Raw genomic sequence first — 15,206 nt, 5'->3', positions numbered from 1 at the left:
TAGCTATGTTTCCATCCAAAGCTGCGAATATAATTTATGCGCAAAAATGCAATATCGCATAAAACATTTGCGTATAAAGCACCGTTTCCATCCAGTGAGTCGAAGAGAACATAATCATCACTTCCTGATAAACTACCGCTAAAAAAATCACTAAGAAACATAGGAGAAGCCACCAATATATAATCATTTTCGTATATAATAAATGATTTGCGTCTCAAAGAAACTTGTGCGTCTCAGTAAACTTGTTGTCATGCTTTCAGAGGCAGATGCTGCTGTTTTGGAACGCAGTCATGTAAGACAGTTCTAGGAGGGAAATATACCGAGCATCTTTGACAACAGACTCCCGAATGACCAAACCAGCATTTCAGATGCTGTGCAAACAAGATTTATCCGCCGGTTAGTACAGTTATGCGGTTACATCGCAAAAGTCACATGATTTTCTTTATGCGCATCAAGGAATTTATCCGGTAAATGCATTTCCATCGTAGTTTATACGCGTGTTTTCGTATCGGATAGAAAATGTATCCTACTCAAACGAGCGCATACGTTTTTAATGCGCATTTTTAGAATTTATGCGCATCTTGGCGTTTCCATTCAGCATTTTTTTATGCAATATCCCAAAATGTGCATAAAAATAGGTGGATGGAAATATAGCTAATGATACATGTTGCTTACCAGGCTATAAACAGGCTAAAATCAAACAGTGCGCGTCCCTGAGGTTATGCAGGCAGTTCGGTTTTGCTGTTCATAGTCCCGGGAGTGTTTCTAGCGAACTGGCAAATCTCAAACTCCTGATACTCTCATGTGTCCTTTTTGGAGATATATTGGAACTGAAACCGTTGATTCAATTGCTCTCTCACCGCTGAGTCTCTCTCACGTGCATGGTTTTATATATTTCGATATAAAAGAGCAATGTAGTGCAACATTAGTACATTGCTCAACCAGAATGACAGCGACAGCATTTCTCGGCCTCCCCACACTCCAGTCGAGACCAAGTTTTTAGGGCCGGAGTTGAACCGATCTGCACAGAACGGTTCGAGAATGGACTAAGGCTGGGAATCCGGACTGGAACCAGGTCGGTGGAAAAGGGGTATTAGTGCACTCATATGCAGCACAGCATGGCTTATCCAAGAAGATGAGATTATCTGATTAGCAGTGAAGGCGTGAGGAAGGGCAAGGTTCATTACAGTGTGTGTGTGTTTGTGATGGGATACTCACTCCTCCTCAGGGACTGGCGGCTCTATGGTAGCACACTCTCTCTCCTGCAGCAACAGCTCCAGGTCATCGCTGGGGAACTCCAGCAGCTGTCTGAGGGGTCCAACCTCTGCTCCTGGTGGATGGCTGCTAACGTACTCCTCATAGTCCACTGGCTCCACCACCTCCGTCAGAGGCACCTAGAAGGTTACAAGCGTCAACCCTGGACCTGAATTGCTCTAAACACTCCAGCAAAACGACTGAATAATATTTAGATCATGGGCGTCGGAACCATTGTATGTGGGTGGGACAAGACCCACCCACTTTTTACGATCAATGATATTGGACCCCCTCACTTTTATCGTCTCTAATTCAGCACATGTCTGTTTACCTACCCCTAACCAATAAACACTTATTATTAAACACAAGTTAGATGCTTTATTTGCATTTTTCTAATATTTTCATCATTTTTATTGAAAATAAATGCCTTTCCGATCTGATATGTGATGGGAAAAAGGAGTGGAGTGAGTTCGGCAAAGGGCGAATTCGAACCTCGGTTCGATTTGCGTCAAAACTTGAAGCCATGCGTCTTACCTCTACACTATTGCCGCTCTCAATGATATGGTGATTATGGTGATGGTAATTTTGTCTTGCCCAACCAGACGTTTAGCAAACAAGGAAATATTTGTACTTAATGTAAATGGTATCTACTCCAGTAAAAAATTTTGACTGAGGACCCACCCACTTTTTTTTTGCTTCCGACGCCCATGATTTAGATAGATTCAATCACATACAAGTGTTGCTTGAAATACTTATGGGGCCACTGTATTTTCTTGAAGTATGTGTAAGTATATGTATATATATATATATCAAGGCTGTCAAAAGATTAATCGCGATTAATCACATCCAAAATAAAAGTTTGTGTTTACATAATATATGTGTGTGTACTCTGTTAATTATTATTTATATACAAATACACACACAAGCATGTATGTATTTAAGAAAAAAATATTATTTTTATATACAAAACATTTATATTTATATATATTATAGATTATATAAATGTATATACAGTATATACATGCAAATATTTCTTAAATATATACATGAATGTGTGTGTATTTATATATAAATAATAATTAACAGAGTACACACATATTATGTGAACACATATATATATATATACACACACACACACACACAGTATATATATGATTGTATGTATTTATGTTCACTACCATTATATAAGGTTTGAGGTCATTAAAAGAAGTCTCTTATGTTCACCAAGACTGCATTTATTCAATCAAAAATACAAAAAATAACTGTGTTCTATTTTAATATATTTTAAAAAGTAATTTATTCCTGTGATGTCAAAGCTGAATCTTTCAACATCATTACTCCAGTTCATTGTCAAATGATCCTTCTGAGTTACTATTCAAGAAACATATTATTATTATCATCATCATCATCATCATCATCATCATCAATGTTGAAAGCAGTTGTGCTGCTTAATATGCTTGTGGAAACCATGATGACTTTTTTTTTCAGTATTCTGATTCAGTATTCAAAGTTCAAAAGAACAGCATTCATTGCAAACACAAATCTAATTTAAAGCATCCTTGCTCAATAAATGTATTAATTTCTTTCTACAGTGTCAAAAATTGTGTAAGTTTTTGCATCGTACAAGGAACTCTTTTACCTGCAAAATTTGTCTCTGTAATAGGACCCATTTAAATAGCTTCAGTGCAGTTATCTACTTCCTGTTTTAACATGTACAAAATGGAGGCTTGACTGTAGTTTATCTACTGTATTTGGATGGTGTATGAGACACTTAAAGCTTCTCAAGGTACAGTTTCAGAGTTACCAACACTGCAATCACAACATACAGAGAGAAAAAATCAAAATAACCTGTTAGGGGAAAACAGGCGGAAGTGATTGTGGTTTGTGGTCAATTTCACTTCCCCTTTATATTTCCCATCTACAAATCACTATATACAGTGGTCCCAAACACAATTTGAGCACTTAGGCCACACTTAAAATTCCCCTAAATGGCATTGCATTAGACACAAAACATCAAACTTTGTGGCATCTCCAAATAAATTGTGCAAGCCTTTTCTCAGAACTAACTCTTCAGACTGAATAGTCCTGCACAATTCTGGATAAACTGAGACTCACAAATATTTCTTTAAATAGAGATCATGAGTCACCTGTGATACTGAATAGACAACTGAACAGAATAACAAATCATTTACCAGAGGTTCTGACAAAATGTTAATTGCTGCAGTCTATTTTTTTAAAATATTTAATTAATTTGAGCGACTAATTCAATAACTCACTTATAAAGACTTCACTTGTTTCATTTCTGAATGAATCTGTATTTTTCAACAAATCTCTTGAATGAATGATTCAATAAGAAAATACATTTTTAACACTTGTTTGTCTCCACCTACTGGTGTAACAATGTAATCGATACAAACGTTATTTGAAGCGCCAAGTCTGTTTCAAAAGACATCTGTGATTATATCCAAACTATAAACTTTTATCCCAGTACTTCTGTGATTCATTTTACTTACTGTAACACAGAAATAATGATACTGTGTGGTTGAAAATATCTAAAGATGACAACTGTTCTCTCTGTGTCAGAACACAAATTTGACGGTTCGCTGCTTATTTTTAGGAATAAGATCAGGTGTGTGTTTGAACTGAGTCGCAATCTTTTAGCAACTATTGTGCAGCATTTATGTTTTATTGGTATTACTGGTCTGGTTATTGGTCTGTACAGCACATTAGGCAACTATAATTGTATTAAATTGTACTATATAAATAAAATAAAGAAAGAAAACTGAGGCAGTGTAACGGTTTAATGATCTATAACAAAATAGAGAGAGCTTTGGTGATAACTAAGTGAACATTTAATTACTATAATTGTAATTTCTCCCTAGAACTTACATCAAAAGTGGAAAACGTTGGTCAAAAACATACATTTAGACACAAACTGACCACCAACCTCAACTTTCAGATGCCATTTTATTTTTTATCTTAACTGTCACACAGGAGGATACATTAATGCCGCCTTCAAAAATTTCCTGTAGCTCAAACAGTAGAGCATGGCGCTAGCAACGCCAAGGTCATGGGTTCGATTCCCAGGGAAAGCAAGAACTGACAAAAAATGTCAAATGTGTACCTTGAATGCAATGTAAGTCGCTTTGGATAAAAGCGTCTGCCAAATGCATAAATGTAAATGTAAATGTAAAATCGATCAGATGAAGGTATTTTCAGAAGACAGGAAGTGAAGCTAACATTGGATTCGGATGTGCCTTGATGCTTTCCTACCTTGGAATGCGTCCTCCGAATGCAGCATTTTTAAGCTTTCGGACGCAGCCAATGACTTTAGATCAACTGGTGTCAAGGTGATTTTTAGTGGATGGATGAAGTCAGTTCCCCTTGAGATCACGCAGGTGTTGTGCATCACATTAACTATGAATATGATCCAATTTGTCAACCAGAAAGTGTAATATCAACTACTTTTATTATCATTTTCATGTTTTTGTGAAATGTTTTGACTTGAAAATGTTCTTAGGTACAGCCAAAATAAAAATAAAAAATACAGTAAACTCGTTGATGTTTACATGAAATATTATTGCATTTTAAATAATTTCGTTCTACTTTAATATGTTTTAAAATGTAATTTATTCCTGTGATGTCAAAACTGAATTTTCAGCATCATTACCCCAGTCTTCAGTGTCATATGATCCATCAAAAATCATTCTAATATGATGATTTGCTGCTCAAGGAACATTTCTTATTATTATCAATAACAGTTGAAAACTGCTTCATATTTTTTATGGAAACCGTGATACTGATTTATTTGGGGAAAAAAAGGAAAAAGAACAGCATTTATTAGAAATAGAAATCTTTTGTAACATTATAAATGTCTTTACTGTGAATGTCAAAATTATTGATTTCTTAAAATAAATTAAAAAAATTAAAAGAAATCTTACACTAAACGTCTTAATGGTAGTATGTAATGCAAATACATTCATACCCTTTTAAGTGAAACCTCACCAATCCAAACACACGATGTGACATTGTAAATATTTATATATTAAACTTGGTCCTACTGAATTCCAGAAGAACGAGAGTACCAAATATCACTTTAAAGTCTTGTACCCCCAGGTTTGTTTTCAAAGCAAATATTCTGCAAACTGTTATATTACGCCCTCAGTCTTACTCAAGACCTGGCAGGAGTCTTGTGCAGACAAGCAGAAATACATTAAACACAAATACACACTAACCGGTTGATGAGCTCCAGCACGTTTTTTGGACAGCTGTGGAGAGCCATATTCCCGGGAAACCTGCTTCCTGACCTCAGACGCTACTGTCCTATGAGAGACACAAACCAAGACAGAAAGGGACATTTATTATAGTTACAAGATTTTATATAAAATCGCATCAGGAGCTCAAAATATCACAAAGATAATCAAGAGCATCACAACGAATCAGACACAGACAGCGAGACGAGCTCATATCAGATGACATTATTACTGCCAGAGCCGGCAGCTGCTTAGATGGCGATGGTCAAACTCAGAACGTTTGATGAGATGCTGAGCCGCTGGCGGAGAGCAGGCAGGACGCCACAGCTCTGCCAATTTGAGAACTAAAAGCAAATGAGAGGCTTTAATGCCCAACAAAGCCCAATAACCCAGTAACCCCTCATCCACTCAGAGATAGCCTGCAGCTGCTCTCTAACAAACTCAAACTGCCTCGCTCTCACAGACAAATATATGAACACACAGCTGCAGATGCTCCAGTTCCCTTCAAAACACACACACACACACGCCCCATCATTAGTGACGCATGCTAAGGAAAGTATCCCTATTACTATAGCTCAAACTCAAGAGATAAGGATTTAAAGTAAATTTCAGCATGTATGTATGTAATATTGTATGTAAGAGTGTTGCAATACCGCTATTGAGGATAAAAATGAAATATTGATATAATGTAAAGACTACATATCTATATAATCCAGAGACAGTAGCAGGTTGACATGCAATCATAGTAAGTGGTTTCCACTCATCATAAATAAAAAAATGATGCATCTGAAATATCGGAGTAGCTGATTCTTTTGAATAAGTAATTGTTTAGCGATTTTGTTCTCTATAAAGTATGCATATTCTCTAGACAAAGTAAATCTGTCAGGTTGTCAGCGTCATGAGACCTACAGCATCAGTTGTGTCGCTTCACTGCCATTTATAAATCCTCTCCAGCGGCCTCGTGGGATAGCAAAATGTCCACTGGATGCACACTTCTCACCGCAAGCAGTAGGTCATTTGCCAACTTTTTTCCCCTGAATAATTCAGACATACTCTTTTGGTGCACTGTTTCTCAAACTATACACAATATTTTGAGTGCAATGTATTGGCCAATAAAGAGAACACACAAAAGAAACCAGAAAGTTAAAGATGAATTTGACTGATAACATTGCTTTAGATATCACGATAATATTGTTACTGTAAATTTGTTTGATCGGGATAATCGTGTAGTGATATCTAATATCTAATATAGTGACAATTGCATGCATCAGCAGTTAGTTCTTCATTGTTTGTGTTACAGACAGAAAATAAATCTATGATCCACAGTCACACTGCAAGCCTTAAAGGGATAGTTCACCAAAAAAAAAAAAAAAACATTTGGTCATCATTTACTCACCCTGAAGTTGTTCCAAACCTGTACGAGTTTCTTTCTTCTGTCGAACACCAAAGAAGATATTTGAAGAGTGTTGGTAAGTAACAAGACATATAGTATACCATAGTATTTTTTTATCCTACTATGGAAGTCAATGGCTACCGTCAACTGTTTGATTACCAACATTCTTTGAAATATCTTCTTTTGAGAAATTCATGCAGGTTTGGAACACCTTGAAGGTGAGTAAATTATGACAGAATTTTCATCTTCATTGCTTAATCTGATGTTTGTTTTTTTTGGCTGTGTGTTCACATTTTTTAAACGGTGTGTCTATTCACACCAAGTGCAAATAGCGTGCCTTGTTGGCAAATGCTATTCGCACTAGCTCCGCCTAACAATGCCTGGTTGGACCGTACAACATTTAAAAAAAAACACTCATAATTCAACATCTTCAGTGGCGCTATTAGTAAAGCGTATGGCTAATGGATCATTGTTTTGACGCGATCAACGCAGGTTCGAATCTGCCTTTTGCAGCGCTCGCTCTTCTCTCTTTTCTCATCGCAAATCACATCGGAAAGGCATTTGCTTTCAGTAAAAATTAAGAAAATGTTCTAAATGTGGAAAATAAAGTGCCTAACGAAATGTTTATTAATAATAATAAAAGCATTTATTGGGTAGGGTTAGGGATTGGTGTAGGGAGGGCTTTTATTGTCCCTTTAAGGCGGCATCCATTTAATAATTTAAATAAATATAATCATTTACACTGTTATTATTGCATTCTGTTAATGTACAACAAAACTGAGGTGCAAATAGTATCTGTCAAAATAAAGTATAAATTACATGTTATTACTATTTACACATTTTACGCTTTTCCTTAAAGGGACAGTTCACCTCTAAAATTATGTCATTATTTACTCACTCTAATGTTGGTCCAAACCTCTATTCATTTCTTCAGTTGAACACAGACAGTTGAATACCAGACAGTTGATGGTAGCCATTGACATCCATATTAGGGCTGCAACGACGCGTCGACGTCGTCGATGACGTCGACTACGAAAATACGTCGACGTGCGTGAAATGCGTCGACGCGTCGGCGGCACATTATTTACGTTCTAGAATGGAACAGAAGATCTAGAATAATGGCAGCTTCTGCTCCCGGGCACAGTGAAAATTATAATTTATCATATAAAGCCAGACCGCGACATTCAAAAGTGTGGGAGTACTTTAAACAGAAGCCGAGTAAAACTGTGCTTTGTTCGCTCTGTAACGCCGGTTTCACACTGCGCGCGCAGGCAGAGCAGAAGCTGTGCGCGTGGAGAGCGGGAGCTTTCACACTGCCAATCAGTGTTGCCAAGTCCGCTTTTTTCCGCGGAATTGGGCTACTTCTACACTGTTGCCGCGGGCTGTGTCTCATGTCCGCGGGTTGAAGCAAAAAAACACACATATTTAACCCCCCGAACGCGATGTTTACCAGAGAACCTCCCCGAAACGCGATTGGGCTTGTTTTGAGTAACGAATGGGTGGGTTTTGTTGTGTAAACCTGGCAACCCTTCCAGTGTTCTCTCGCGCAGCTGAACCGTTGCGCGTGTATTGCAACAGACGGTCACATTTTCCGGGGTTCTTCTCCGACCCCAGTACGTCTCGTGCTTTTATTTATTATGGGCTGCATATATCTCCTGTTAATGCGACCTGGTTCCCCTCTGTCCCAAACACATATGCATAAAACATGCTGTATATAGGTAGTTTACATGATTAAAGAAACATTAAAGTTAAGATATGCCTCTAGCTTTAATCATTTAAATGTGTCTTTGAAGTTTGGGCAAAAACTTCTGGCAGCTTTAGTCGTTGTTTATGCACATGTATCTTCAAAATAGACGACTAGTTATACTATATTAAAACTATGCTGAAAGCTCCTGTATGTGAACCTTTTGCAGATAAATACAAGTGCATTTTCGTTTACTATTGACACAAATCAATAAGTAAATCATACTCAACTACTAGCCTATAGTAAACAACTTTTCCTAATTAGGCCTACTCTGTATACATTTTATTATGAATAGTATCATTATATATTATGTTTAAAAAGCTTCTTGTGTTCATATATTTCATTATAAAATGGCATACTATGTACACTACCTTTCCTGAAATACAATTAATATTGTCATCATTCATTGATTTCATGTTAAAATAATATACAAATTCACTACCCTCTTTGAAATACAATAATCAGTAAAAAAGAATCATAAGATTAATCTGGGAAAATAATCGTTAGATTAGTCGACTAATCGAAAAAATAATCGTTAGATTAGTCGACAGAAAAAATAATCGTTAGTTGCAGCTCTAATCCATATTATCATTTCCTACAATGGGGACCAGCAACTGTTTGGTTTCCAACATTCTCCAAAATATATTTTATGTCCAACAGAAGAAAGAACTTTATTCAGGTATAAAACAACTTGAGCGCGAATAATCGATGACAGAATTTTCATTTTTGAGTGAACTATTAATAAAACAACAAAAAACAAAGAGAAAATCACTCGCTGCTCTTGACTGAAAGACTTGAATACAGTAAATTTAATAAGAATCAATGTATATTTTAAAGTGAAGTCTATTTAGTGTTTTATTTTTACATTTATTCACTCAATTTCATACTTAAATGCTGCTGTACAGCTCTGAGCTGCCAGTGTAAATCTGTATATATATTTATTTTATATTATACAATACACTAGGAATGTGTACAAGGTTTTTTTTAAGTAAAGTTTTAAGTTTAAGTAAGGTTTTTCAAGTATTTTAAGTAAAATAAAGAAAGAGTATTGCAATAAAAAATAAAAAAAATTCTTCTTAACCTCTTGCTGTTCCTGTCGCCTAAGAATAGAATAACAAAAAACACTTGTGACAAGCCGAACCGAACCGAAAACCATGGTTAAAAAACGGAGGTATGTATTGAACCAGGGACTAACTGTATTGTTGCAACCCTACAGCACACGGTCATATGGAAGTAAACACTGTCAGCATTGACGCATCCATTTATAAGCTGATGCAGGAACAAACAGGGAAAAAAACGATTCAATGATGCAAACACAAATCAATTCTGCTGTAAAGCAGCTCTAAAAAGACAATAGTAAACACTAAACAGTCATTACTCATTTTAAATCAGTTTGCATTCATTTCGGTTCAGTAACTGTGTAATAACTGTGGTTCAATAACCACGATGTGGTGGCGAGTCCTGCATGGGCAAACACTCTCACATTTTCTAACCTTAACCACCGCTGCCATTCTCCAAGCACGAACCCAGACTTTGCACTGCTAACAAAACCCTGCCGACTACAGCATCAGGCCCTGTCATTCAACCAACCCCGACGTGGTGCAAAAAGCGGATGTGGCCTCCTCCCAGGGGTCAAGCCACTTCACTGACTATCCATTTCCTGAAAAGCTGTGACTGTGAAGGAAAAGACTGTTAGGGCAAACTAAGCCTGGCTGGCCAGCGGGGTCAAGCTGGAGTAATAATAACATGCTGTTTGTTTTACAGTGTACTGCAATGAGAATTAAGAGCGCTTATAAGTGCATGCTAATGTATGATCTTTAGGTGTTGCACACTTCATCAGGACAAAAAAAAAGAGCAGAGCCCTGCACCGTGGCTTCCTATTTCCTGCTTCAAAAGGAAAGAGGAAAACTAGTCTGCTCTAAAAGCAATGGGCGGAATGGAGCACGCCACCCTTTCCTACATCCTGCAGGGAAACAATGGGTCCCGTCTCACAGAGGTGAAGACGGAGAAAGATAATAACTACATGAAACATAAGCCTATGCACAAGTTTCATGCCTTTTGGGCAGAAGAGACATCTATTTACAATGTAAGTCTGAGATTGTGCAGCAGTACAAACCGTGCCATACGAATCAATATAGCAAGAACTGCGTTCAAACGAAAGTACCATGGTATTACCATCTCAGTAAAGTGCTTTTGTACGGGAACACTCTTCAAAACACTCTCTGTAGGCTTGTCTACTTCCATCCGCATTGCAAGATTTCACTTAGGACCCATATGCCTTTGAACATGTTCATTAATTTGGAGTGATTTTAATCTCAAATTGTCAGTGTTGCTTTAGTCTATGTCAATGAATGAAAACCACAATAACAATGACTCTCAACAAATAAAAACAAAACAATAAACAGCAGAATTAATCCGTCAGACATACTGCTCAGTTTCTGTTTGTTTTTATGAACCCATCGAACAAGTTCCAGAAATGCTTCCACTGCAAAAAGTGAGTTGATTCCCATGATAAGCAGCATATATAAATAAGATGCATATTCTGACTCATACATTAAGACTCATATAAAAGCATTGTTGCCAGACGTACGATAATTATCGTATTTGTACACTCATTTTGACCTCTGTACGATCAATCAGGAAAAAAAAAAAACATAATGTATGATCATTTCAGAATTTTGTGACACTTCAAATAATGGTCGTTGTAATCATAGGGCTTCTATATTTATTGATCTAGCTGTGGATCCTACGTCTACCATCATGATTGTGAGGAGAAGGTGAATGTGGTGTTTACTGTTAAGCATGTCTTCCATCTCATCTCACGTTAAGTCTTCTCGGCCAATCATCGTTGAGAATGACTCTCTCTCACGAGCACAAGTTAACGATCCTACCGCGGCGATTAGGTCAATTGTTTCCAAGCTGAGGTCGATAGTTTAGCAAAAAAAACGAGTACTGAAAAAGAAGCTGAAGAAAGGGGTGAGGCGAAGAGGAAGGCAGAGCATATGAAGCAGCGTGTCAAAAAGTTGTTGGTCTAAAATAAATAGTTGTATTATTTTGTGCGTTTGACTCATGTATGACAATTTTCTTCCAAATACGATAATTTGAGCTTCTGGTACAATACTTTACAATCCAATTTGGCAACAATGTATTAAAGTAAAAAAAAAAATAGTGCTGTCAAATCGATTAATCGCATCTAACAAAAGTTTGTAAATATACTCTCACACACATACATGCACACACATATTATATATTTACAAACTTTTATGTTATATGCGATTAATCGATTTGATAGTACTACACAAAAAACTAATTTTCTCCTGTGCTTCTGAAGTAACACTGACAATCAACATCGAACTGTCTTGATTTTGCATAAAAATTGTACATGGCTGGAGTAAACAGTCACATGATCAGAGTTGTTTAATTAAGTTGGCTTGGAAGAGCCAACTTACTGATATTGTACTTAAACTTATTATTATTATTATTAGTGGTGCTTGCGTAGCAAGGCATCACTATTACTATCTAGCCCCAGAACGAGTTTTAGTGATGCCTTGCGCAGCAAGGCATCACCATCATTCTCAAACATACTTATTAGTGGTGCTTGCCACGCAAGGCATCAATATTGTTATTATCCATACTTAAAATTATTATTGGGGCTTGCGTAGCAAGCCATAAATATTTAATATCTCACCAGGATCGGTTTATTAGTGGTGCTTGCGTAGCAAGGCATCACTATTACTATCTAGCCCCAGAACGAGTTTTAGTGATGCCTTGCGCAGCAAGGCATCACCATCACTCTCAAACATACTTATTAGTGATGCTTGCCAAGCAAGGCATCAATATTGTTATTCTCCATAATAAAAATTATTATTGGGGCTTGCGTAGCAAGCCATAAATATTTAATATCTCACCCCAGAACGGTTTATTTTTTTTATTCTTCTTCTTCTTCTGGCCACTTTTTCGGCGCGCTTCTCCTCCCACAAATTTTGTCACAGACCCATGAATGAGGCGTCAAATCGACCGGCCTATACGGGAATGGTGTGCTATATCTTTTCTAAGGGATCGGGGGTGCGATGTTCGCCCCAGGGGCGAAAAAGTAACCGAAAAGTCAATGGGATTTAACATTGCGGACACTTTGACCCCTCATAACTCTGAGAGAGGATTTCGGAGAAACTCGTGTGTCACCACATTTGAAGAGGCTGACAGGCCCTGTAAGATGACACATCGCAATGGGGTATAAGTTGTACCCCTGGGGTGCTAGAGCTCCCCAAATTTCCTCAAATTTCCCCATTGACTTATAATGGGGAGGGACGTCCCATAAAACTCATGTGTTTCTCTTACAATGGGAAATTGCATAGGGATTTTGTATTGACCATAGCTCTGGCTCACAGTGTCTCAGAGACAAGAGGGTGGGCTCAATTTACTCAGCCAACCAATCACTATCTCAGGATGATTGTCAACCTATGAAGCCACGCCCTAGCAACCATTTAGAGCTCCCTAGCAACTGATCCCATAGACTTCCATTGAAAGAGATCAAAGGGATATCTTTTGATAGAAGTCTCATAGAAACACGAGGGTGGGTTTGTTTGACTCGGGGCATCAACAGCCAATCACAAATCACCTTCAACACTTCCTAGCCACGCCCTAGCAACCATTATCAAGCAGCCTAGCAACCGTTAACCAAGACCGATATCTCTGCCTCAGAACATCATAGAGGCATGGGGGTTGGTTTATATAATTCATACTGACAAGCAGCCTTTAGAGTAATGTCATTGGATGCTGCCAAGCCACTCCATAGCAACCAAAAAGAGTACCCTAGCAACCGTTTACCAAGACCTATATCTCTGCCTCAAAACATCATAGAGACATGGGGGGTGGTTTATATCATTCATACAGACAAGCAGTATCATCATTGGATGCTGCCAAGCCCCCCTAGCAACCAAACAGAGTACCCTAGCAACCGTATACCAAGACCTATATCTCTGCTTCAGAACATCATAGAGGCATGGGGGTTGGTTTATATCATTCATACAGACAAGCAGTATCATCATTGGATGCTGCCAAGCCCCCTTAGCAACCAAACATAGTACCCTAGCAACCATATACCAAGACCTATATCTCTGCTTCAGAACATCATAGAGACATGGGGGTTGGTTTATATCATTCATACAGACAAGCAGTATCATCATTGGATGCTGCCAAGCCCCCTTAGCAACCAAACAGAGTACCCTAGCAACCATATACCAAGACCTATATCTCTGCCTCAGAACATCATAGAGACATGGGGGTTGGTTTATATCATTCATACAGACAAGCAGTATCATCATTGGATGCTGCCAAGCCCCCCTAGCAACCAAACAGAGTACCCTAGCAACCGTATACCAAGACCTATATCTCTGCTTCGGAACATCGTAGAGACATGGGGTTTGGTTTATATCATTCATACAAACAAGCAGTATCATCATTGGATGCTGCCAAGCCCCCCTAGCAACCAAAAAGAGTACCCTAGCAACCGTATACCAAGACCTATATCTCTGCTTCAGAACATCATAGAGGCATGGGGGTTGGTTTATATCATTCATACAGACAAGCAGTATCATCATTGGATGCTGCCAAACCCCTCCATAGCAACCAAAGAGAGTACCCTAGCAACCGTTTACCAAGACCTATATCTCTGCCTCAGAACATCCTAGAGACATGGGGGTTGGTTTATATCATTCATACAGACAAGCAGTATCATCATTGGATGCTGCCAAGCCCCTCCATAGCAACCAAACAGAGTACCCTAGCAACCGTTTACAAGGACCTATATCTCTGCATCAGAACATCGTAGAGGCATGGGGGTTGGGTCTTTTGACTCAGACTGGCAAATAGTCTTTAAATGTCACCCCATAAATTGTATAGCCACTCCATAGCAACCTTATAGAGTACCCTAGCAACCGTACAAACACATGAATAGGACATATCTCAGCTCCACAACATCGTATAGACTTGGGGGTGGCCTCTTTTGTTTCGGGTGAGAATCCAGTACACACAACATAGCATCCGAGAGGATTTTTTTGCCACGGCAAGCACCACTCACATTTTCTTCAGGAAATGTACATTCTAGTTAGTGGTGCTTGCGTAGCAAGGCATCACTATTACTATCTAGCCCGAAAACGGTTTTAGTGATGCCTTGCGAAGCAAGGCATCACCATCACTCTCAAACATACATATTAGTGTTGCTTGTGAAGCAATGCATCAATATTGCTATTCTCCATATTTTTATTATTAATGGTGCTTGCGTAGCAAGCCATAAATATTATTTAGAACGGTTTATTATTATTCATCTTTATCTTATTCTTATTCCGGACAACATTTTGTCCCGCTACTCCTCCCACAGTTTTTGTCACAGACCCATGAATGAGGTGTCAAAACGTGCGGCTTAATCGGGAATGGTGTGCTATATCTTTTCTAAGGGGTCGGGGGTGCGGTGTTCGCCCCAGGGGCGAAAAAGTAGCGAAAAAAATCCCATAGACTTAACATTGCGAAAATTTTTAACGAGTCATAACTCAGAGCGAGGATT

General features: G+C 38.1%; 1 protein-coding gene and 1 long non-coding RNA gene across 2 annotated transcripts in view; one reads left to right on the top strand and one right to left on the bottom strand.

Moving 5' to 3' along the window:
* Positions 1-15,206, top strand: part of LOC307137213 — a 97,493-nt gene that overhangs the window by 46,400 nt on the left and 35,887 nt on the right. The gene's annotated exons all lie outside the window — the stretch shown is intronic.
* The window catches only part of dock6 (dedicator of cytokinesis 6), a gene marked incomplete at its 5' end in the record, with an annotated part of 89,440 nt that overhangs the window by 61,029 nt on the left and 13,205 nt on the right, over positions 1-15,206 (bottom strand). The window contains 2 exon segments of the mRNA XM_079834567.1: positions 1,219-1,394; positions 5,490-5,577. Coding sequence (XP_079690693.1) covers positions 1,219-1,394; positions 5,490-5,577 — 264 coding nt within the window.

This window comes from Gobio gobio (assembly GCF_949357685.1).
Source record: "Gobio gobio genome assembly, chromosome: 1".
Taxonomy (NCBI): Eukaryota; Metazoa; Chordata; class Actinopteri; order Cypriniformes; family Gobionidae; genus Gobio; species Gobio gobio.
This window is presented reverse-complemented; position numbering and strand designations above follow the sequence as displayed.